Consider the following 24,937-nt stretch of genomic DNA (forward strand, 5'->3'; position numbering starts at 1 on the left):
AAAACAAAAAAGCCTGAAATGTTTTTAAATAAAAAAGCAAACATTTTATTGAAATCTGCAGATTAAAAATCCAGGAGCAGAGCTGAGGAGATGGCTCAGAAAAATGCTTACTGTGCAAGAATGAGAACCTGATTTTGGATCCCAGTATCCACGAAAAGAGCCCAGTGTGGCAGTGAACGCCTATAATGCCAGCAGCATTGGGGAGGTGCAAAAAGCAGGATTCCTGGGGCTCACTGGTCAGCTACTTTAGCTAAATCAGGAAGGTCCAGATTCAATGAGAAAATTTGTCTCAGAAAATAAGGTGGTGAGGAGTTGATCTCTGGCCTGCAACTCTCCCCCTCCTCCCTCCCTTCCAGCCCCCCTTTCCCCCTCCCCTCCTCTCTCTCATGTGGGAATGTCAGTTATTATTGCAAGACAATTCTCTGGCCAATACGCATACACGCACGCATGCACACTCATGTGGGGATGTCGATTATTATTGCCAGACTGAATTCTCTGACCCTGCCGGGACTCTGGTCCTGGCCTGCCATATCAGATAAAGAAGATGGAGCAGGCAAATCCACAGATAGCTTCTATGTTTGATTGTAGGATTCTGTCTTACAAACAGATGAGTAAGCTACTGTATTAAATGCTCCCTGGAGGCAGGGAAGCTTATACTCTTTTCTTTGTGTCCTGCTGTAGTTATTTTGAGTGAACTTCCTCAGAAGGAGGGGATGCTCTGCAGACAGTGCTCCATGCATTCATATCCCAAGTCCAGAGACAATTAGCTTTTGCTGTCAATTTCTGAAGAGCTTTTATTTAGAAAACTGAAGTGTTTTGTTGATGGTCTGGGCCCTTTTTTGTCGCAAAGGTAAAGCTTATCCCGGGATTCACTCATGACAGCTGTTTGTTTCTTCCTTGTAACACCCTCTAAAGTGCAGTATTTAACTATGTCCTTCAGTGATTTATAACTAAATTTCAAAACAAATGTCGTCGTTGTCCTCTTCGTCTCCTTCCCCCGCCCCCAGGGGTGAGCCAGACCAACCTAGTTAAGAGTCCAAAAGCTCTGCCTTTAGGAAGTGACCATGTTCCAATAAATGAAGTGGAAAGTGATTGAACATCGGATGTCAACTTTGGGCCTGCACACACACACACACACACTTAAAAATACTTTATCTAGGCCAGGTGGTGATGGCACATTCCTTTGATCCAAGCTCTCGGGAGGCAGAGGCAGGCGGATCTCTGTGAGTTGGAGACTGGTCTACAAGAGCTAGTTCCAGGACAGCCTCCAAAGCCACAGAGAAACCCTGTCTTGAAAAACCAAAACTATCAACAAAAAACTTTTTCTACGTATATGAAATACTAAAAATAGCCGTTGGCACATGAAGCACCATGTTTCTGTTACCACAGTTGCTAAGGGATTTTTCTCTTTTTGGCGCTGATGCTCTGTATCACAGTCAATTGCCTTTTATTTCGTAAAAGTCTTGTAATGCTGGATGTGATGGTGCGTGCTGGTAATCCCAGCATTTGGAAAGCAGTGGCAGACAGAGCTCTGTTGAGTTCAAGTACATCCTAGTCTACAATAGCAAGTTCAGAACAGCCTTGGTTATGTAGTGTGAGACCCTGCCCCCCCCCAAAAAAAAAATAAAAGTAAGGCGGATAGCACTTGAAGAATGACACCCACGGCTGTTCTCTGCACACACATACACAACATGAAGTATGTTTTAGTGTTTCCTTATTGTTATTTAGAGGCAATGGAGACATTGCTTCTATCCGATACTTTCTCCGTTTTTACTCAGGGAGTCAAAATTGTAAATTACTTTATCTGTTTAGGATAATGGGGCAGGGGACACACATTAGAAAAGTTTGCTTTCTTAATGGGTGTTAATTTCCTATAATAAGAATTTATTCAAATAAAGTAACCAGGGAGTTGAAATATAAGTGAGTACAGAGTATATTTTCTAGGTTGATGACCTAAGCAAAGAAACACTTTTAAAACAAAGTGATGACACCAGGAAGGTTAGCCATCCCTTGGGATACTCAAAGCGAGGCAAAATACATTTCTGTCTTGTGCTCCTTAGTAAGCAGCTGACAAGCTAAAACCAATGACTTTGAACCTTGAGAGCATTGAAGAAGGGCTGTGGAAGGAGATATGGTCCCAGGTTAATTGTGCTGGTCTTTCCTTTGTAGAAAGCAGAAAATGGCGATTTCAACTGGATAATACCGGAGCGGTTTCTTGCCTTCTGTGGACCTCATTCAAGATCCAGGCTTGAGAGTGGTATGCAAAACTATGGAACCAGTATAGCCTTTTCCTTTTGAAATGGAACAGCAAACTGGGCACAGTAGCATGTGCCTGTTGTCCCAGCTGTTTGCGAGTCTGAGTGAGGCAGGCGGGTACTTCCAGACCTGAGTTCTGGTGTGCCCTATGTCTGGGTGCCTGGGATAGGGGCAGCATTCTGTGGTCACCTTCCAGCAGTGGGGCACTCAGCCCAGGTTAGGAACAGAGACCAAAGAATTAAGCTAAGCTTTTGACTCAGTCTTTATGATTTAACCACTCTTGGTTATTTGAGCACATTGTTCTGCCTGGATGTTAACTTTTTAAACTTTTGTTTTTACAGTTATAATCAAATTGGTACTCAGTCCCCAATCCAGTCTCTGTTTCCACCCACTTTCAGGTGAAAGTATTTTCCGTTGTTTCCTTCCTGCATTTTACAAGATGTGGTGCATTTCTTTATGTAGGTTACCACCAACATTCTCCTGAGACTTATATTCCATATTTTAAGAATCACAATGTAACTACCATTATCCGTCTGAATAAAAGGATGTATGATGCTAAGCGCTTTACGGATGCTGGTTTCGATCACCATGATCTTTTCTTTCCGGATGGCAGCACTCCTGCTGAGTCAATTGTCCAAGAATTTCTGGATATTTGCGAAAATGTTGAGGGTGCCATTGCTGTACATTGCAAAGGTAAGCGGCTAGGTTAGTTTAAAGGGCAGTGTACACATATGAGCTCATAAGTAGAAATGTATCCTTTTATGTCACATGGCAAGACACAAGACATTGTACCTTTAAAGAATGACCTAAGTTTTTTTTTTATGATGTCACCGTGTGTGTGTGTGTGTGTGTGTGTGTGTGTGTGTGTGTGTGTGAGAGAGAGAGAGGGGGGGGGAGGGAGGGAGGGAGGGAGGAAGGAAGAAAGGAAGAGTTCTCTCACCATATAGTCCCTGGGATGGAACCCACATCTTCAGACTTGGCAGCAAGTGCTTTTACCAGTTGATCTATCTCGCTGGCCAGAAATGATTTTAAAACCCTAAAATTATATGTACAGCATAGTAAATTACTTTCATGAGTAAACAAGCCTACAAAGGCTTATCACCTTGAAGTGTTTGTATTTATTCAATAGAGTCTGTCATGTAATGGCATCTCCCATTTAAAAAAATTGAATAAAGCACTGTTGGCCAATAGGAAAGGAAGATAGGAGGGACTAGGAGACAAGGAGGAAAGAGGAAGTAGGAAGGAGGAGCCAAGATGGAGAGTCTGGAGAAAGAATGCCTGCTGGCTCCCCGATAAGAGAAATACATAGACCAATGGGTTAATAATTAAGGCAGAGCTAGCCGATAAGAAACAAATAATGGGCCAACAGAATTATATCTAATACAGAGTCTCAATGTGTTATTTGGGGCTGGCGTGGTGGTGGGACAAGACAAGGCGGTGGGTGGAAAAACCATACTCGTTACAGTCTTGTGCCTATATGGTAAGTTCTTAGGTTGTCAGTGATAGAGCAAGGCCTAACTTGCTGCTTTCTGTGTGGATGGTAAGATCAGACAGAATATATTTCAGCAGCTGTAACAGCTTCTGATAGTAAATGTTCAGTGAATGGCTGTACGAATATAGTAGAGTTCATTTAACTTTAGTGTAAGCTAGTTAATTTAGGAAACAAGGGATATAATCACTAAGAAAAATGTATTAGCAAGGAAAAGAAAAAAAAATAATCACCAAATTTCTAGAGTTAAAACTGTAGTTAGGAGTGTAGTTAATAATCACAATACTCAAATGTTCGTTTTGCAGCGGAAGATGGCAAGACGTACCAAAAAATAAAATAAAATGAAAGGGGAGCCAGGAAAGTATACAAAATCCACAAAAACTATCCTTGGCAAGGATCAGATAGTGGATTCTCTAGATAGGGGATTTAAAACCGCTACTTCAGTGGTGCTTATGGCGAAAAGGAAATAAAGGAAAAGAAAGGGGAAAATATGTGAGCAAAATCCAAGTGTCGATAGAAGACAAACCATAAAAGTAAACCCAAAAGATAATTCTGGAAATAAAGCTAAAAACTTATTGGCAGGGTTCCAAAGCAGACGATCTCGGGCAGAGGGAGGAAGCCAGGACTGTAAAAGAGCAGAGCCATTAAACATGTCAGGGCTGGAGGGATGGCTCAGTGGTTAAGAGCACTGGCCACTCTGGCTGCTCTTCCAAAGGATTCGGGTTCAGCTCCCAGCACCCACATGGTAGTTCACAACTCAAGTTCCAGGAGGTGTGATGTGGCAGCTTCCCACAGACATACATGCAGGAGTCAAAAAGAAAGGAGCAGATCCTAGCAGAGTTATGGGATGAAGTCTGGAAGACCAGATGTGTTTGGTGGACTCTCCTGCAGAGGAAAGATGGAGGCAAACTGTTCGCCTAGAAAATTTCCCACTTTGATGAAAGACACAATTGTAGACATTTTCCAACTCTGCAAACTCAGATTCACACAATGGTACTTTATAATGAGACCATCTAAAGACAGAAACAGAGAGAGAAGCAAGAGAAGAAATGCCCTAGCTAGCAGATCTTCCATTGGAAGCTGTGGAGGCCAGGGACAGTGACTTGACAATAATCCAGTTACTGAAAAAACCCTACAGCCAAGTGGAAAGGTCCCAAAGAGTGACTCAAAAAGCCACATGAAGAAGCAAGTATTTCTGCTAGAGGTAAAATATGCACACAGAAAGGTGAAAGACTAGTAATAGCTAACTACTTAACACATTTAAGAAGAAAAAAAGAAAAAAAAAATCAACAAATCCAGGATCATTTCTTCACAAAGTCAACAAAACAACAACAAAAACACCCCACAACCTTCAGTTATATTGATGAAGATAAGAGAGAAAAGGCTCAATTATTACAATGAGAACAGTGGGGGCAATAATGGACATTGTATAGAAATGGTAAGAGGACCTGGACTTGGATCAACATGTAAAAAGTTAGGCATGGATTTAGGCACCTTTAACCTCTGCAACGGGTTTGGAGCAGACAGGAAGTTGGCTCGGCCGAATGGCCTGTTGAAAACAGCAAGCTCGAGGTTCATTCAGAGACCCTGTTTCAAGGGGATATGGTTTGAGAGTGATAAAACTGCACACGTGTGTATGAACACATGTGAACAGCCAGTAAGAGATTAATGTGAACAGGTGCAGAAAACAAAAAGTTGGACACTGGAAATGAAGTAGAAAATTCCTGGAAACACAAAACTCACCAATGCAGGGTCACCATGAGATGTAGAAGGTGGGTTCAAAGTACCAACACTGAGAAGGTTGAATTGCAGTGAACTTCCCCGATGAAGGAAAACTCTGGACTAGAATCATCACCTGTGACTGATACCAGTTCTCAGAGACTTACTCAAAGATTTAAGAGAACAAAGACCTTGTAAGTATGAAGCCAGGATTGCCTTGCAGCCTAACACAAGCAAAGAAGGTATGCAATCCTATCAGCAGCGTGAACATCCTGAACTGAGTGTTAACCAGCTGAATTCAGTAACATAGTAAATGGGTTATAGGGAGCTGGGTCTTCATTGGTAGAGGGTTTGCTTTTTAAACATGATGACATGGATTTGATTTGTCATGGTATACACCTGCAATCCTATCCTTGGGGAGGATCACAATTCAAGATTACCCTCAGCCACATAGTGGGTTTGAGGCCGGTCTGGGGTACAGGAGACCCTCAAATAATGCAATACAGTGAAGTATTATTCACTCTAGTAAAGCGATTGTCCTGGAATTACAGAAGTGATGCAACATAAGAAAGTCAGTGTGAATCTCCACAGTAAAAGTGAAGTCCAAAACCACATCATCATCTCTGCTAATGTAGGAATAATGGCATTTGGCAGATTTCGGCGCCTCCCTTTCATGATAAAACCACTAAGAAGAAAGAAGGAAGCTACCTCCCCATAAGGAAACCATGTATAAAAATCCCACAGCCACTGTCACACTGTGGGTGGCAGGAGGCTGAAACTGTTCATTGCTCACCATCATCTGGGGTGTTTTTTTCCTAGCAGCCACCTCGGTCTGTTCTCTGCCTTCCAGTTCCAAAGCCACTGCCACAATTTGATGTATTTGCTTCATTCAACATCGCCCTTATTGTAAATCGAGTGGATCAGGGAGAGCCCTCTAGAGATGGAAAGCAATAGCATGTTTATATATAGAATGGTTGATTAAAAGAAGTTGTGATGTTGGTGAGTCTGTCATCTGTACTATGAGCTGCCTGCCTGGAGGCGTGAAGGCAGACCTGCTCTCCGATGGAAAGCTAGTAGTCTCTTCGTTCTGCTCAGACTTTGAGTGGCCTGGAAGAGGACATTATTTTCCATAATGTCCTTTCCGCAGCATGCTTACTAAAAACGGTACCAGTTGGAATGCTGATCTCAACCAAAAATCCCTTCTGAGTTGACACAGCGCCATCATAGGAGATAATTATCATGACCTCTGTTAGAGGAGAGAAGAGAGCTTAGGAGATGACTCAGCATCTACAGTGCCTGTCAGCGCTAAGTATGAGACCTCCTGAGTACACAGAAATGCTAGGTGGTCATCTATCAATCCCACCAATAGTTACAGGGAAGGAAGAGACGGGATTTCCAGACCATAGTAGCTTGCCAAACCAGCCATACGGGTGAAGTCCATCAGGTTCGATTCAGAAGCCCTGTGTTGTGAATAAGGTAGAGAGCAATGAAGGAAGACGCTGAATCCTCCTGATTAAGGCTTCCTCACACCTGTGGCCGCACAAATGCATCATACACAACACATGCACACCACACATACAAAATGGAAGGAAGAGTTAAAAAGAAAAGGAGAAATGAGGTTGAGGGTAGAGTTTAGGGCAGAGTACTTGTCTTACACGTCCTCAGCATTCCTCCCTGAAAGCAGAGTGTGAACAGGTACAGATGTTGAGTAGGTAATATTGTTGGGTGTGGTAGCAGATATAAGGCTTGGGCAGAAAACCCTATTTAAAATGTGTGTGTGTGTGTGTCTGCCTGAGTGAATTATGTGTACCCCACAAATGCAGGTATCTCAGCCAGAGGATGACTGATCTAGTAATGGAGTTACAGGTAGTTAGGAGCCGCATGATGGTTGATGCTGGGTACTCTGTAAGAGCTGATCTTAACCATTAGGTCCCCTCTCGAGCTCCAAATAGCACATGTCTTCAGATTCCCTGGGGGATTTTAGAGGGATCCAGTCTTTGCATCCCACTTAGGTGAGAGACCTGATGCTGGCCTTTTTTACATCTCTTCAGACTTAGAGAAACTTTGTAGAGGGGGGCAAACCCTGGGGACTCCTTTCATTTACACCAGGCTCTGCTGAGAAAATTCCCCGCTGTCTTCCGGAGGATGCACAACCAGGTTTCATTGATTGGTTTGTTTTTCTAGCTGGCCTTGGTCGAACAGGCACTCTGATAGGCTGCTACCTCATGAAGCATTATAGGATGACTGCAGCTGAGAGCATTGCCTGGCTCAGGATCTGCAGACCTGGTTCAGTGATTGGGCCCCAGCAGCAGTTTCTGGTCATGTAAGTGCACTGGAAGCTTGACTCCCGTTGACAGCAGGGATGGGGGTGGGGTGTCCTTAGGGAAAGCTGTATTTTGATGTTGTTTAAACACTCTAGGAAACAGTCAAGCCTCTGGCTGGAAGGCGACTATTTCCGTCAAAAGTTGAGAGGGCAGGAGAATGGACCCCTCAGAGCAGCCTTCTCCAGACACCTCTCGGATGTTGATGATATTTCGATAAATGGCCTTGAGAATCAAGACAAGCAAGAGTCTGAGCCGGTAATGGAACCATCCCGATCACGCTGTTGTTATTGCTGTAAATGCTGTTGAGATCCTTGTAGGGCATGGAGAAGACTATAGGTAAAGAAAATAAACCGGCTTTGAAGGGGCTGTCACACACAGTCGTGTTTAGATATGACCGTCTCTAGAAACGTTTGACTGAAAAGAAAGTTGCGTGCGCATAGAATGTTTTACTTCCTAAACACAGGTGGAAATTAGCAGCAGGGAGTAAGCTCTTCATTCAGGTGGATCTAGTTACTCCCCAACACCAGCCCTCACCCTCATTTCATCTGCTTTGGTAGTTAAGATGGAGGCAGGACTACTCAGTTAAGAGGTAATGAATGGACGATCGAACTCTAACAAGTTCTAAAACCACACACCCATATGTATCTTTTCTCTTATGAAGAGAGGGCCTTGGGTCTGGTAATTCTGAAAGTTAGCTTTGATTGTCTTGAAGTATGGCTGGTAGTTTGATTTTTGAAAACTATTGCAGCATTCAGAAGAAACTTAAAGTGTGTGTGTGTGTGTGTGTGTGTGTGTGTGTGTGTGTGTGTCTGCCTGCCTGCCTGCCTGCCTGTGTGTGCGCTCACACAATCTGAGCATGTGTGCACAGCATACCTGCTCTCTGGGTGCTTGTCCATGTCTCTGAGTTTAAGTGTGTGAGCTTGCAGGTTTCTCTGTATGTGTGCATAAATACATGCATACCTTTGTGTGTATGTGTTTGTGCATGCCTCTGTGTGTCTATATAAGTAGCCACTTGTCTTCAATCGAAACCGAAGTTAATGATTGCTCAGTGTTTCTTTTTGTTTTTGTTGTTGTTTTAATACATACAGTATAGTGATGATGATGACGAAATCAATGGAGTGACGCAAGGAGACAGACTTCGGGCCCTGAAAAGTCGGAGACAATCAAAAGCCAACACTATCCCTCTCACGTGAGTGGTTTCCATCTTATGTGTGGGCCCCTTGTGGACGTTTTTCTGGCATACTTCTCTCCCTAGCTACACACCTATTAGCAGTGGCCTCATGTGTGATTTAAAATCTAGAGGTGCTCACCTGGGAGGTGCTCAGACATTCATTTATCTCTGTGTTCTGCTTTAACCTCAGGAGCCATGATAGCTAAGAAACCAATATTAGGAAAACTTTTGTCCCATAGATGGTCTGCTGTGACACCTCAAGAAAGTTAACTGCAGATGTCAAAACCCAGATAATAGAATTGGCCATAGTTATTAAGATGGTTACATGTCAGTCTGCACACAGTTGCCATGTGATGTCTTAAAACCATTGTATCTTCTCAGGGTAATGATAAACTCATCTCCAAATTACTATTTTATAATTATTTTTATCTGGAGAATTGTTTTAAATTGTAGACGATGGTTTCTCAAAATAAAAGGTTCGGTAGGTAGTGGGAGTTTTCAGCCCCACATGAACTTCTTAAACACTTGTGTTAATTTGATCCAGCTACAGGGAACATCTATGATTGGTGTACAAATATGGGGACTCAAACTATGCAGCCACTGTTCCTTTCTCGAGGCTTCTCTTCAGTAAGAGTCCCCACCCAGGCTCCTGTCCTTCTCAGAGCTTCCCTTTCACTGTTGACCCCATATACAGCCCTTCTGTGAGGAAAGCTGATGGAGTTCAGTCTCCTAAGTATCTGGAGATGCCGTGAGGAGTTACTGATCTTTGGTTTTTTCAGTCAAAAGCAAAGTGTCAGGGTTTTCAACATAAGTCCTGTGTGAATTTACAATGCCAATTCTGACTTTAGGTTTCTATTAAGCAATCTCCTCTTTACAAATGGTGCCTTTTATATAATTTATATAAATTAGTGAATATATATATGTATATATATGTATATATGTCTCTGTAAATAGATATATAGTATATGGGGTACATAAACTTCAGTTGCCATTTGTTTTTAATTTCATTAAGGTTTTTCCTATGAGGCGTTTCTAGTTATCTTATTCACAAAATAATCATCCTGAACTAATTCTAGGTCCAATGGATGAAGGAAGTCCATGCCTCCAGGCAGCCCAACACAGACATAACTGATCTTTTGAGTCATGTGGGAGCTTACCTCATAATGTAGCTTCTGGTTAGAACTTCTGGGTTGGGATCTGAGTCTTATTTTCTAACAAGCCTCTTTGCCTTCCCCTTGCTACTGGTGGGGTTCTATCCACTCTCCCTCCCTTCTTTCTTTCTTTCTTTCTTTCTTTCTTTCTTTCTTTCTTTCTTACTTGTTGTTTTGGTATTTTGTTTTGTTTTTGTTTTTCTAGACAGGGTTTCTCTGTGTAGCTTTGGAGCCTCTCCTGGCACTGGATCTGTAGGCCAGGCTGGCCTCGAACTCATGGAGATCCACCTGACTCTGCCTTCCAAGTGCTGGTTGGGATTAAAAGCATGCGCCACCACTGCCCGGCTCAGTTTATTTTTTAATAGGTTGTTTTATTCCACATTCAGAAGCTAGGCCAGGATTAGGGGATACAAATTCTGCTTGGTGAAAAGTTCTTGTTATCGGCTCAGTTGTGAGAGTGCTTGCTGCTCTTAGAGGCCCCAAGTTTGACTCCCAGCATTCTAATCAAGTAGCATGCAAACACCTGTAAACTCCCACTCCAGGGAATCTCTGCTCCCTGCAGGTGTGCAGGCACCTGTACACACACACACACACACACACACACACACACACACACACACACGAAAAAAATTTATTTCTTTGGAAAAAAATTATTTTTAAAGTTCTTGTTAAATAGAACTCTCAGGAATTTTACCTTTCCCACTCTATTCAGAAATATGTTTTCTGGAGCTTAAGTTATTATTAGGGAAGCTGAGATTATGCAGTTCATAACATGAAGACTAAATTGTACAGAACCTTGGAACTGGCAGATGATTCCAGATGTTCCACCACTCAGGAGACTACGAGGCTGCCTGGCTTCCAGAAGTCTAGTGTTCAGTAATGACAGCAGCTGGGGGGGGGGGGGGGGCAGAGAGGAAGAAAGGAGAATGAGGGAGAGGAGGCAGCTAGGCTAGAAAAGAAAGGACGGCTTTCTTTAATGTCACCCTCCCCCACCGTGGGATTGTGGTGCTGAAGCTGTCAGTGAAACTGGGATTTTAATATGACAGCCCTCAAATTGCCTCCTGTTCTCCTAATCTGCCATTTAGAGATTAGGGAACTCTGGGGTCTTTTGTGGGGAGTGTGGTAAATCCACATCCTTCAGTTCCTACCTTCCCACTTGACTCAGGCATTGGTAAATTATTCACCTCCGTATTGGTACTTGGACACAAGAAAATATTCAAAGAAACGACCAAATGAGAAATGTCCTGAGGACGGTACAGTGAGGTATGAAACGTCCCTCCTGGTGAATGGTTTCTCTTTAGGAAATGCCTGTGTTGGAGAAAAGTTTGTTTTATTAGAAGTGGTAATGAGAGCCTGCCCCAATCTGACTTGCGTGAGGTTGGTAACTTAATTAGTGCCATAGCGTTCTGCACCATCTGACCTTTAGGACTGGTTGGCAAGTGTATTTTCCATGCTGAAATTGACTTGTTGGCTTGTTAGTAACTGTTTCTGCTTGTGTTAGTTGCTTTTCCTGTGCTGTGGTTGAAATACCATGGCGGGGGGGGGGGGGGGGGTGTAATTCATCATGTAGGTAAGTAAGTCATGGCAGCAGGAGACCAAGGGGGCAGCTGGTCACAACTGATCTGATGCATGTGTGCTCAACCCATTTATATCCACTATCCCCCCCCCCCCCAATGGTGTGATTCAACATGGGTTTCCCATCTCAGTCTAATCCTAGATAACCCCTCACAGATGTGGCTTGTATTTTGTATTTTGTCAAGTTGACAGTGTTGACCATCTGACTGCCCATCACATCACTCCATGTGCCACTAACTATGTATTTTAGATTTGCAGTAAAGAATGTATGGAGGGTAAGGTGGTAGTTGTATCCTACATGGTCATAATAGACAAGTGAACATTTCAACAAAGAAAAATTAACTCTTAGGCTTTGAGTTTTACCAGAGGAACAAATAAAATATGCATACTCGATTTGCATTTCACTCCCGACTAAGATGACATTGTAGTCAGTGACTGTAAATGAAAATAAGGTGGAAAATAGTTGAGGAAGACCCTGGCATTGGTCTCTGTCTTCTACACACACAAGCTAAAACTGGGTATGTGTTACACACTTGCAATCCTAGCACATAAGCACTTGGAAGACGGTGACAGGAAGATCAGAAATTCAAGGTCATCCTCAACTACATAGTAAGGTAAAGACCAGCCTGGGCAATAGGAGACATCGTCTTAAGGAGAAGAGAAGGGATAATAAATACCCAATTTTGAGTGTAACACCATACCAGAGGCAATGTGTAGGGAAAATGTTTATTTGGGCTTAACTGTTCCTGCGTGTTGGGCGTCCATTAGCATCACAGCAAGCAAATAGCAAGCCCTGGCAGCTGGAGCAGGAAATGAAAACTCAGATTTTGAGCTGTAGGCAGGAAGCAAAGAGATCCACCTGGGAATGACATATGTCCCCACCAAGGCCACACCTTCTACACTTATCCTCCTCAACCAACCAGGGACGAGTGTTTAAACAACTAAGTCTGTGAGGCCATCCCTTTCAAGTCACCTCAGGTAGTATAAAGAAAATAAGGAACCATACATAGTGTTTCCACAGTGGTAAAGTTGATGGCTTCTGGTCAGGTGTGCTTCTGTGATCCACACTGTTCCTCTCAACTCCCAACTGAGGGAGGAACTTTGTTCCCATCTCATAGTCATGCCTCCTTTGTCAGACAGGCTGTGGGTTGTTTCTGCCTCCTTTTCTCCCTGTGCTCAGGTATAGTGCATTGTATGAACATACTATATATTTGACTATGGCCAGCTATAGATGTGTAACCATGTGTTCCTTTGTGTTAAACTAAAGTCAGCGTTTTTGTCTCAACAGAAATTGGACCACCACCACAACCCTTGTTTCCCGCCCCTTTGCCATCACAGTTGCTGCCCTGGGACTTTTAGATTATCTTAAAGCCACAGGTGGCTCTATGATTATTATATTACATGACTTATTTTGTCTTCCCTATGTGAACACATGTTCTTTCCCCTTCCGCCCTTTCCAGATGTCCCCTAGCTGTGCTGACCTCTGCACTGTGTAGTGTTGCCATCTGGTGGATTGTGTGTGACTACATTCTTCCCACCCTGCTGTTCTGTCTTGATGGCTTCAGAACACAGTAGCCATCTGGACCCTTTGCAGATAGTTTGCTGTGTAAGTTTCCTGTTCCATTTCCTCTCTCCCCCGTTGTGTCCAGTGTGGTTCTTCTCAAGGTGCATGTGTTTTTCCTTCTGGCTCTCCTGGCTGTTTTGGTTTGCTTATTTTCCAGGGTCCTCTTTCTGAATCTTTTCAGTGAACGTGATGGTAGGAGCCAGGGAGGTCCTCGATGAATCTTTTCAGCCAAGGATGTTAAAAATAGCACTTTTTTTTTTGGGGGGGGGAAGGTTTTACTAGTTATTTATAAATAATGGGCATTAGAGCAGTTTTCTTCCCTGTCAGAAATGTTTAGGTGGTTGAGCTAATTACTCTGGTCTCCTTTCTACCGGGGCTGTGCACACCTCTCATGTTCTGTACCTTGATGGTCTCTTCCGGCAGAAGGGGTTTCTCTCGCCGTTTCTTCTTTTAGCAAAGATTGGGTTTTGCTGCACTGAGGGATAGTGAGGACTGTAGCCTGATTTCTGCCCGTGGAACACCTGTCACATCTTCGTCTGTGTTAAGTGAGGATAGCAGGCAGGGAGCTGGCTGTCTCTTGTGTGCTCAGTATACTCTCTGGATTCTGCTTTCTTCCTTTCCCAAAAGTAGCTAGGCTGTCTTTACTAGATTATGTACACATGCTTGTATTCTCTTGAGATCTGTCATCTCTTTTCCACAAAAATGTGGCATGAAACGCCCATGCGGAGCATCACAGTTAAGGGCCACATAGGGAGAGTATGTCCTAAAACAACATTCCGTATCTGTTTGATTTCCATCACCTTTCTTCTGTTTGTTTCAAAAATGGCTTTTCTTGTCATTCTTGGACTCTCTGCTCCTTTAGAGTGTTTTCATATGACTGAGATAAATTAGTCAGAGTCAGAGTCCACTCTTTAAGAGAGAAAATCTAGTGAACACATTTTAATTTATGGCATTTCCTCGAATATCTTAGGTGAGTTTGTAGTCTCACATTTACACTCGGGTTTCTGTAGAATTTGTTTGTTTTGGCCTTTTCCATCTATTGACTGAATAGCAGTGATGCCCTTTATAGTTCATTTTCCTCAGACTATTCCAGTGAGCCAAGATATTCTGAATGGGTGGAGTTGCTGCTGATATTATTTGTCCTCAGGCTCAGGTGTCAGGTTTAAATGTTGCTTCTGCTGGGGATTTCTTCCTTAGTGTCCTCTGCAAGAATTAGGTTGGTCACCTGTAGCTGGCATTACTCCACAGTTCAAGACAAGAAGGGCATTCCTAAGAAGGGCCTGCAAAAAATTTTTCTGTACCTGAGGCAAATAACAAGTGTGATCCTGGTAGCCACTAGTTTCTGGTCACTTTCTTCCTAAGAGGCCTAACTTGTGAGTGACAGCTCACTGCTCCACTGTGATTGGCCCTGCTGTGAGCTGGTGAGAGAGCCTTGCCTAGCAGCAGTTAAGAATCCATTAGCTGATGGATGGAGCCTAAGGCCAGCAAGCATTCAATGTTCTTATGTCTAGTGCTTGCGTGGGGGACGGTGCCGCTAGAGAAAAGCCATCCAGGGCCGGGCGTTGGTGGCATTCATCTTTAATCCCAGCACTGGGGAGGCAGAGGCAGGTCAATTTCTGTGAGTTGGAGACCAGCCTAGTTTACAGAGCTAGTTCCAAGACAGTCTCCAAAGCAATACAGAAAACCCCGTCTCAAAACCAAAAAGAAAAAGCCATCCAGACAGACATTTGGAAGCTCAGCAGGACACACTGGGTCCCTTAGGTTTTTTGTTAACTTGGCTGCTTGTCTCACATTTTTACTGCTCAAAATCTGGAGCTGCTAGGGCTCCAGAGACACCACAGAGAAGGCAGCAATCTATGGTTTGGGCACAGGGTAAGGAAGACCAATGCAGATTTCACTGGGGAAGATAGGAAGGAGAAAAATGTGTATTGCATGGGGGCAGAGGGAAATACTTGAGTTTGGCTTCTTCGCCCTGTTAAGTCAGTTTAGCTGGTAACATGGAAGTGTAGTCTTAGAGCTGTCCCACTTTATTGATGTACTAACTCCCCACTCAAGTCAGATAACCTGAGGCTTCCCTGATGTGATTAATGTATACTAAATTTCCTTCTGAGTTTCAAAGCTCCACAGAAATTAGTAAGCACTAATACCATTATTTTGTATTCATTTACACTATTATTTTATAGAAAAAATTAATGCTCTAAAGATGCATCTTCAGTCAACCCAACACGTTGAACGAGTTGTAGTTCTTTGTTTTGTGTGGACCTTAAATTTAAGGAACCTGGAGCAGATTTCCTGAGCAGTTACTGGTTTCTTGTTGTTTTTTTGTTTTGTTTTGTGCTAATGACCTTATAGTATGGTGGCTACCCATGTTTTACCTCAGATGACCTGAAATGGAGGAGTGACATTTCAGAAAAACCCAGTCTCATTTTTCTCCTTTGTCAAGAAGCTGCAGAGGAAAATCTGATGTACACACTGCCCAGAAACTTGAAAAAATCAGATGGATTTGGTACCTTTATGCTAAAGTCTAGGTTCATATCCTTAAGTGAGATAAATAAATATATTTCTTCCTAGATTTATATCAGCAGAAGGAAATGTGGGCAGTTGGACGGGAGAAGTAATGTTAATATTTTGTATGGCCCATTATAGGGTAACTGTGATTGACAACTAAAAGGACTTTTTAAAGGAGAGTTCCCAGCACTAGGGATGATAAAGGAACCCTGGCTGCCCCAGCCAGCTACTCCATCTTTTGTTACACATTATATGTGCATGTGAATCCTCGTGCCCAGTAAATATGCATGATTATTATATGCATGCTAAAGTCATTTCTTAAAAAAATCCTGTCTTGGGGAGCTGGGTTCATGTCTTAGGGCAGTTGGATCATCTTTGTGTGTTTCTACTTACAAGTATTTGAGATCAGTTTTGGACATGGGCAGATTCAGTCAGAACAATTATGCTCTAACAGCTGTGAAGTGTTTGGCTGCCTTTGCTTGGGAAATCTACCATTGTCAGAACTTCAGAATGTTGGATGTTGTCAGTCACCCTGGTCATGACAGGCCCGTGAAGCAGGCTCCTCCTTAGTTGAAATAACTTACCTTTTCTCCCTCCTCCAGCAAACATTGATGGAAATAAATGAATGTTTGTGGGTCTGAAGCAAAGACTTGCCTGCCAACATCTTTTTAGGTTTTCTGCCATTTTTCGTCTGACAGTTTAATGAGAATTAATTACTTACGGAGATCGTGCTCTGTGGCCTGTCCTCTCTAACTACGCTTTTCCTCCTGGGCAGTCTTCTGTTATGGGAAGGCTTTTAGGTTTTAGTTAATACAAGTATCATAGCATTTAAGTGAATAGTTAAAGATTTAGTAAATATTTATGATGCAGACAAAACTGAAATTTTTAAAATTTTCATTGGCATATAAAATTACTTTGCTGCTTTGACCAGTGAATATTATATAGCTGATTTGCTAAGTTTATAGTCAAACACTTTAAAATATGGGATTTATGACATTACTTTGTGAATGAAATCTGAGAGTCCACTTTGACAGGTTTGAGTAATAAATTGGTTTGTGTATTTCATAAAATGCCAGGTCATTCATTTCCCAAAAGCAAAATACCCTGGTCACCTCCATCCAAATAACCTTCAAAGAAAAATGAGGTGCTTGGTATAAAAATGTGCTTGTAAGTGGCAAATGGGATTGTGGAAAATTCTTCAATTTGCAAAACAATTACACCAAAGTGCAAAATTGCCTTCCTCTGTCAACTATTTAGAAGTTGTGTTAGTGAATATAATCTTAACTTTTTCCAACTGTTTTCAGAGTAATTCTTCAGTCCAGTGTTCAGAGCTGTAAAGCCCCTGACCCTAACCTTTCTGGCAGTGCAGGCCTTACTAAACGAACCACAAGATCTGCTTCGGGGAAAAGCAGTCTTAAAAGGTGAGAAAAGAGTTCTTTTCTGGAAGTCCTGTTTGTTTCCAGTTTACTCTTTTGACCCTGCTTCTGGGACTGACAGGAAGCTAGGAATGTGGAGGCTCCGTGATGAGAATGGAGGCGTGTGTGTTCCTAGCTGTCCACAGGAAGTTCCCTCGTGTTGGAAGTATGGTCTCTAGCTTGAGATGGGAAAGTTGATACAGGGAAACTGAGGGTGTTGCCCTAGGACTTTTCCACAGTGCTCCATCGGGAGGAAGCCACTTCGTGTCTGTCAGGTAAAGCTCAGTGAGCCATGGCAGAACTTGAGTGAGACTCTAGTCCTGATGGCCGTTCTCTGACCACAGTCCTGTCCATGACCTGATTTTTTTCTGCTGCTTCTTTTCTGTCTTCAGTTGTCAACATCTTTCATTTACGATAGGCTCTGTCTGTCATAAACCAAAGGCAAACATGTACTTTCTTAAGATATTCTGAAGCCCAGCCCCTGATGAGGGAAGAACAGACCACGTCGTTGCTGTTTCCTGGCCATTGAAAGCAGGAGGCTCTCAATTGTCATCGCCTGGCATGGTGATGTTTCACTTTAAAATGGGCAGTTCGGGGGTTAATTGGGGCCAGGTTCTACATCCTCCTTGCCTGTTTACCGCTCCCCTATCCTTTTCTCGGAGGCTTTCGCCGTCATTACTTAGTGTCATCCCTGGCGAGGTCCATCATCACTCGGGGTTCTAATGCCTTTGTGTTTTGTTGTTTTTCCTCTTATAAAATTTACTATGGAGCTATTGTCTTCTGAGAACAGGGTGAAGAACCAACATGGGTTCTTGAGAATTGCCAGGCAGGCACTGACTCGAAGTTAGGGATTTTATGTGTGTGGAGTGTTGATGCCAGGGAACATTAATTAGACTCCCTGGAGCTGGAGTACAGGCAGCTATCAGCTGCCTGACGAGGTTGCTGGGACCAAACACAAGGTTAGGTCCTGTAGAAGGGAAGCAAGTACTCTAAATCATTGACATGCCTCCCCAACATATGGGCTAGGCAAGTGCTTCACTAGTGAGATAAATCCCCAACCTGAGTCATGTCATAGAGGAAAATTTAGTAACTTATAAATGCTTATGAAGAAAAGTAAGAAGAATAAATAAGAGTATAACTCCCAATTGTACATATACGTATGCCATATATAGAAAAATGTGTTGTCATATAATTGCAGTATGCAAATGTCTATATTGCGTGCACATGAAGTACAGGGAACTCCTATACTTCTCAATTCTGGTTGGTAGGACAGTTCATGTCTTAGATTCCAACTTTTCCATTAAGTTGAGGAAATGGGAATGTTCTTCATAGTAAGGTCCAGGCCAGCGTTCTATCATGAGGCCTTAACCTAAAACAAAACAACAACTGGCCAGAAGGCATCATCTGATGTTGGCATAATCGTCAATACCTCCTTCAGGTCTAAGTCAGTCTAACAAAACTTGCTCATTTAATTCTGAGAAGCAGAGTTCTAGCCGAGCTTTGAATCACACCATGCCACAATCCACAGAAGAGGGTTGGCTGTGGACCAGTCTGTCTGTTTTTTGACTTCACTTGTCCTTCCTGCTGTAACTCCCCCCACCTCTCTCTCTCTCTCTCTCTCTCTCTCTCTCTCTCTCTCTCTCTCTCTCTCTCTCTCTCTCTCTCTCTCTCTCTCTCTCTCTCTCCCCCTTCCTCCCTCCCTCCCTCTTGGGAGAAGGTTACTGATTTTTAGAAAGCGGCTCCCAAGGGCCTGGACTTTGATATCAAGCATTAAGCAGTTTTCAGCCTAAATAAGTTGGGCTAAGTGAACTTTCGGAATTTGGGGTGGTCTTTGAAACCAAACAAAAAGAATCGGGATTGGGATTGCTGTGGCTTACATTCATATTACCTTAACTCTATCAGCTCTAGCTTACAAAAGAAAGGCACACACAACCGTGTGGCATTCCACTACTTCTAGGAAATGAGGAGACTCAGAGACTTCCAGCCTTCAGCCTCTTGTTTCTGCTGAATTAAAGTTCAGCGTCTGATTGGAGGCTATTAAGGAATTAACACTGGGATATAATCTAACCCAGGAAAAATAGTCTCAGCTGAAGTGGTTGGGTAATCCTCTTCTCTTTTAAATAATAGTGCCCCCCCCCAAAAAAAAAGAATCACATTCAAAATTGTCAGTGTCCGTCTACCCTCCGGTGCAGGTGCACCAGGTCTGGCTCTTGTAGGAGTGAGAGGCTTTCTCAGTCACAGGTGCATGCATTCGCTCATCTCTCATCATGGTGACCCATTAGAACCTTGCCTTTTTTTTTTTTTTTTTTTTTTTTTTTTTTTTTTTTCCCTGAGGTTTCCTGGATAGAGATTCTTCCCGACCTCACATGGCACCGAGTTGACTTTTGAGTTTTGACATTTTGCCAAGAGACACTTCCAACTTCATAGACTTTCTCCCAACAAATCCTAAAAGAACAGGCTGAGAAGGTGGGCGTGTTAGGATAGAGGTGTTTGTTGTTGGAAGGAAAAGTCCACTGTCTCTTGTCCATTTGGCCAGAAGCCACCATGTCCAGACGGTGTCGAGCTCACACCCTGTGCGGGATGAAGAGGTTTGGCTCCTGAACTGACAATGCTCTGTTTGGCTCCTTCTGGTTTGTCGGGCTCAGAAGGAAGTTTGTCACCTTCCACTTCCTATCAGGGCAAAAAGTCCATTGTAACAGCTCATAACTGACTAAATTAATTGACTTTATTCAGTGTTTCCACACTAAGTCTGAAGTGCTCTCTCAGAATCAGTTTTACATCATCATACCTCCAAGTGAAGGGCTTGGCAGATGTCTCATTTGGGACCCTTCACCTTCATTTACTTCATGGCTGCATGTTTCTGGAAGCTTCTAAAGTTTCTTTTGAACAGTCTTTTTCAGTTATTTCATCCTATTTTCTTAAAATCCGTCATGTCCAAGTGACCCGCAATGTTGTATCTTTGAGAACCATCACTTTTTTCCTGCCCCCCAAATCACCCTATTGCCTATGGCCCAGCGTAATTTGTACCTAGTTGTCCTGTTACAGTGAGTGGTGTTTGGGGTCCTTCTTACTTACCCAAACCATAAAAACGTGTGTCTGTGACCGTCTCGCCTGGGAGTGCCTATTTGTACTTCTTGGACTTTTTACGTCCTTGCTGTGGAATTCATGGCCATCTTTCCTGTCTTTGCATCACACCTCTCAGGGTCTCTCGTCTCCTGGTTCCTGTTCCAGTGCTTCCAGGATTTCATGTTTCATCCGTCATTACCTCCTAGAGTCCCAGGATGTTTTCTCTCTGTTAAATGCTGGTTCCCTCTGAACTTTAAAGTGGAATTCCAGATATATTTCCATATGATTAGACCTTCCAGTTGCCTTTGTGCTCTGTTCTCTGCTGGTGTCTGTAAAAGCTACACGCCCAATTCAGGAGAGTCTTCGTTAGCCAAGTGAGGCTCACCACCAGATCAGAGGCTGTTTTGAGAATGGGTTTGTCTTTTCTTTTTCACTCTCTATGAAAGTTGCTGATGGGTTTAAAGCATGACAGCCCTTTGTGGGAGGAAGAGAGGAAGGGTGAGTCAGGTTGATTTCTGGTGAGCCCAGAGAGGCCCTTGGCTGTCCCTGCCCAAATCTTCTTACAGTCAAGACAGGCAAGCACCCTGAGAAGGTGGGGCTGCTGAAACTAGAAACTGCTTGTGGCGCTGGAGCTTTTTCTGTGACCAAATTCTGGCCTTGACGCCACGCAGTAACCCTCTTTGTCTTTTCCTTCTTCCCTCTCCCCACAGCCTGGCTCCTTGGAGGGAAAGGAGGAGGAGGAGTGCTTTGCATCAAATGCCCGTGCTGGCGTTATGGTACCTTGCCTTGCTCTGCTGCCCGCACCTGAGCCTGCTCGTGTTTGTTTGTTTCTGTTGCTTTCTTTTTTCTTTTCTTTCTTTTTTTTTTTTAACAAAATTTAAACTTCCCTTTGCCTTCCTCTCATGTTTGTTCTTATGGCTGATGTTGTCCTGTCTCTTTCAAAGAGTGTCAGATAACTACACCCACTATGCGCGCCTTCGCATGTCAGCGCTCACTATGTTGCCTTCCTTGTTTTTGAAAACTCCCTCTGGGATACTTTAAAATCTCCATAGTAAATCTTTTTCTGTTTTTCTCCTCAGTCCAGCCGTTTCAAGGACTAAGACAGTCCTGCGTTAAAGTAAATAAGCCGGTGACCAGCTCTCCAGGGAAGATTAGGAACAGAAAGCCCCAAAAGGATTTAGCCAATTGATCTGAGAACATAACAGACACTGCAGAGGCCTTAGTCTCTTTCCACATAAGAAGTTCATTCAGTGAAGAAAACGTTATTGGCCTCTCAGCCACTCGCTGACTTTGGGATGTGGTTGAACCATTTGAGGGCCCAACTCTCCCTTTTTTTTTTAATCTCAAGTTGGATAAAAGCTGCTGTTTAGTCTCAGGTGTCAGTACCTGGCCTTCTGCCACCAGAGAGTTGTCTGGTGAGTGTGGTACATGTGCGTTCCTGTGATGGCAATCATGTTCACTGCTGGCCTTCAGAAGAGTGGAGGATCTGATGGAGGTCTCGGGTATTTATTTTTTGTTCAGCCTATAACCCCGTCTTGCAATTTATAAAGATGAAAGGAGATGAACATCCCTCCAGCGGTACCCTCCGTCTTAAGACAGGATCTGGTACAATCATTTTCACTTTACTCTTATTAATACCGTTGGGATGTTCACTGTGTGAAGTACCCAAGCTGCTTGTCTTTCACCAAAGAGTGCTTTAATAACAACTGTGAAAACACTGTTACGTGTTCTTGTGGTTACTAAAACCTGCTAATGAATGTTGATAGAATCGGACCTTTTCTCGTTGAAAGGTTATGTAAGTCCTTCCCTGCGTCATTTAGGATGAAGATTTCCGGGCTCAGATGTTGGGTCGCTCAGTCAATGTTAGAATTGTGTTTCCTCCAGTACATTAAAACCAAACAGCAGTGCTGATGTTTGTCTTTGGGAAAGCGTCCTGAATAATGGTGGCTTTAAAAGCAAAATTGTTAACACTTTGTAAAGTCTCAGTAATGCTGCGGAGTTTCTTTTCTTGTGTGATTCACAGTTTGATTTTAGCGACAATCACTTGCTTTTGGAGTTAGGTTGTTTGTGTAAGAGAACTCACTGTTGCCTTTGGCTAGGGAATATGACTAGAAACTGTAGTGTGCCTTCTCTCTTAACCCTTGCTGGGAGCCAGCAGCACCTGTGCCATGAAGCAATTGCAAAACCAGAATTTATCTGCTGCTGCCAAAAAAAAGAAAAAGATAGAGCCAATAATTAGACAGTAATTTACAGTTGTCTTGGTTAGTTCCACAATAGAGGATAATGGTTTTTCTCTTTTCCCAGTTTGGAGACTGGAGAAATGCAATATTGAAAGCCATTGAGAGCCAATGCCTTCCTAAGACAGATGAATGTGTCAGGCGAGCAGGCAATCCTACTTGAAAAGCTGCCTTCCTTGTAGTTGGAATGAATAGGTTAAAGTCCGGTAAATGAAAAAAGAGAGAGAGAGAGAGAGAGACAGTCGGTCCCCTGTTTCTGTCCTCAAACTGTGACATTGGCTGACATTGGGTTGGGGCCCTGGGGATGTCAATGTAGAAACCACACAAAGAGCCCCTCCCCAGTCAGCTTTCAGACACTGAAGAAAGGCAGGTAAGAGCTAGGTAAGAGGACAAATATTTCAGTTACTGATATTGCTCAATCAAATTACACCTGAGTCTAAAATAGCAACTTCCCAGGGTGGGTCTTCCTCCCCTGAATAAGTGAGATCTGGTGTTCCGGAAACCTCACTTCATCTGCACCCAGCAGAATTTGTCCTCAGTGTATCAGGATGGGTGCACAGGGCCTGCCCACCACGGCTCCTGGGGATTTGGGAATAACCCACTTGGGCTTCAGTGTAACCACAGTGCTTTTTAAAAACTCTCATGCTTGAAGGAAACATGAGTTGGTGAGGACACATTCCCAGGAAAACCTATTCTAGATGCTGAGGTGATAGCTCTGGGGATGGACAGTCACCAGTACTGACTGTTGACATCTAGGATCCAGGAAGTCTGGGTCTGACTAATGGTAAACCCTTTCTGCTGTGAATTAGTGGTCAGTCCCTCCCCAACTACAAGTACCTAGGACCTTCTGGGATAGAAGGCCCTGTTGCTACAAAGCATGAACCAGTAGATGTTGGATGGAGGGGCCTCTAACCTAAGAACTTTAAATAGCTTTGAAAGTACATCAAGTCCTCTTCCAGCAGAATTAAAATTAGAAAGTATATGTACAGCTGCCTTTGAAGAGAAGAATGTTTGCAAAGTGGGCCTTCTAGGACTTGCGGACAGATTAATACAATTCTGAGGTCCAGCTAGAACTCTTGTTACCTCGAGGCAAGGATGGGCCCTGAGCGGCGCCACCTTCAATGGTAGCAGCATTTATCTAACATTGCCATACGCTTCTCTTCCTCAGAACTTCCTAGCTTTAACTCGATCCCCCAAATCTAGCCCTGTCCGTTGTCCTGCCCCACACCCTACCACCTCTCCCCACAGGTGGCTTCTACCTCTTGTCTTGGTCATAGAGGCTTCCCAAGTGTTCTCATGAGGCTCGTTGAGCATTTGCAGGTCTAGCAGACCTTTCCAGGTTTCTGGGTAACTTGTGCCTAGAATTCCTTAGTCCTCCGTTAGCTTGGATCACTGTCTGTGACAAGTATTTCTCCATTTGGTGTGTGTTCTAGAAGTAACAGCTGCTTCATACATATATTTTCTGAAAGTTCTTCCCACATTTTAGAAAGCAGTTGATCAGAATCCTTAAACCCTATTTTCTTTACGATTCCTCTCCCGCTGAAATGTCCTGGTGAGGTTAGCCACTGCTCTTGGATTTCTCCTTAAATCTGAATGTTCCCCTTGTCACTGAGTGGAAATACTACAGATGTGTTAAAAAAGACTTGCCTGTACTGTAGAAGAAACTGCCCCCTTAGTGATCCAGTAGAACTCACTGTGGATAGATGATAGACTGTCGATCAGATTAAAGTACTGTGGCTTTATACCACTTGTTTGAAGACTCGTGTACAGATGATTAAGTGAAGTTTTAAAGTGTAATCAGTATTTGATCAATCATTGTCTTGATATTTTATTAAATTGTATATTTCTAATCATATTTTTTAAAGCTAAGAGAACTGGTTGGATGTTTATTCTCCTGAAGGTTATTTTTAAGATAAAGCTTCACCATAGCCTGTAAACTTGGCACATACATGTAGTTTTTGATATTCTTGTTGCATTTGAAAATCTTGTGTATTGTAAAATGGTTTTATACAAAATGCTAAATAGTAGAAATTGTATAATTTACAATCAAATAATTAAAAACATCAAACAGTTTTTGGCTTATTGCATTCACTTCCTGAGCGTGTCCAGTAGATAGTAATTGAAATATAAAATGGATCTAATTCTTTGCTTGCAAGGGACATAACAAAATACTACAGACTGGGTGGGACAAGGAAAGAAAACATATATTCCCTTAGTGCCAGAAGTGCAAAGCTCAAGACCAAGATGTCAGCAGGGTGGGTTTCTCTTGCAGTTGCTGTTCTTGGCTGATCCCCTTACTGGGCTCTTCTCACACAGCCTTGTTCTGTACCTGCCCATTCCTGGCGTGTCTTACAAGGTTACCAGTGAGAATGCATTAGGGCCGCTGTAGCGGCTTATCTTCTCCTCCGTATACACCTCTAGATGTAGCCAATTGTAAGGTACAGAAGGGTTAAGGCTTTGGG

The 24,937-nt window shown here is 43.1% G+C and overlaps 1 protein-coding gene across 9 annotated transcripts in view; it reads left to right on the forward strand.

Annotated features, from left to right (window-relative positions):
• Cdc14b (cell division cycle 14B) overlaps window positions 1-24,546 on the forward strand; it is a 118,973-nt gene extending 94,427 nt beyond the window's left edge. For 2 of the 9 annotated variants that reach the window (XM_051194123.1, XM_051194129.1), the window contains 8 exons: window positions 2,170-2,257; window positions 2,719-2,949; window positions 7,649-7,787; window positions 7,884-8,043; window positions 8,877-8,977; window positions 17,062-17,178; window positions 20,949-21,014; window positions 21,318-24,546. In XM_051194123.1, coding sequence (XP_051050080.1) covers window positions 2,170-2,257; window positions 2,719-2,949; window positions 7,649-7,787; window positions 7,884-8,043; window positions 8,877-8,977; window positions 17,062-17,178; window positions 20,949-21,014; window positions 21,318-21,354 — 939 coding nt within the window. In that variant the 3' untranslated portion in view covers window positions 21,355-24,546. Of the gene's footprint in view, window positions 1-2,169; window positions 2,258-2,718; window positions 2,950-7,648; window positions 7,788-7,883; window positions 8,044-8,876; window positions 8,978-13,145; window positions 13,292-17,061; window positions 17,179-20,948; window positions 21,015-21,317 lie in introns of those variants that run through there. The other 7 variants (XM_051194124.1, XM_051194130.1, XR_007835111.1 and 4 more) reach the window with 6 other exon arrangements.
• The last annotated feature ends 391 nt before the right edge of the window (window positions 24,547-24,937 follow it).

Source organism: Phodopus roborovskii, unplaced genomic scaffold (genome assembly GCF_943737965.1).
Source record: "Phodopus roborovskii unplaced genomic scaffold, PHOROB, whole genome shotgun sequence".
NCBI lineage: Eukaryota > Metazoa > Chordata > Mammalia > Rodentia > Cricetidae > Phodopus > Phodopus roborovskii.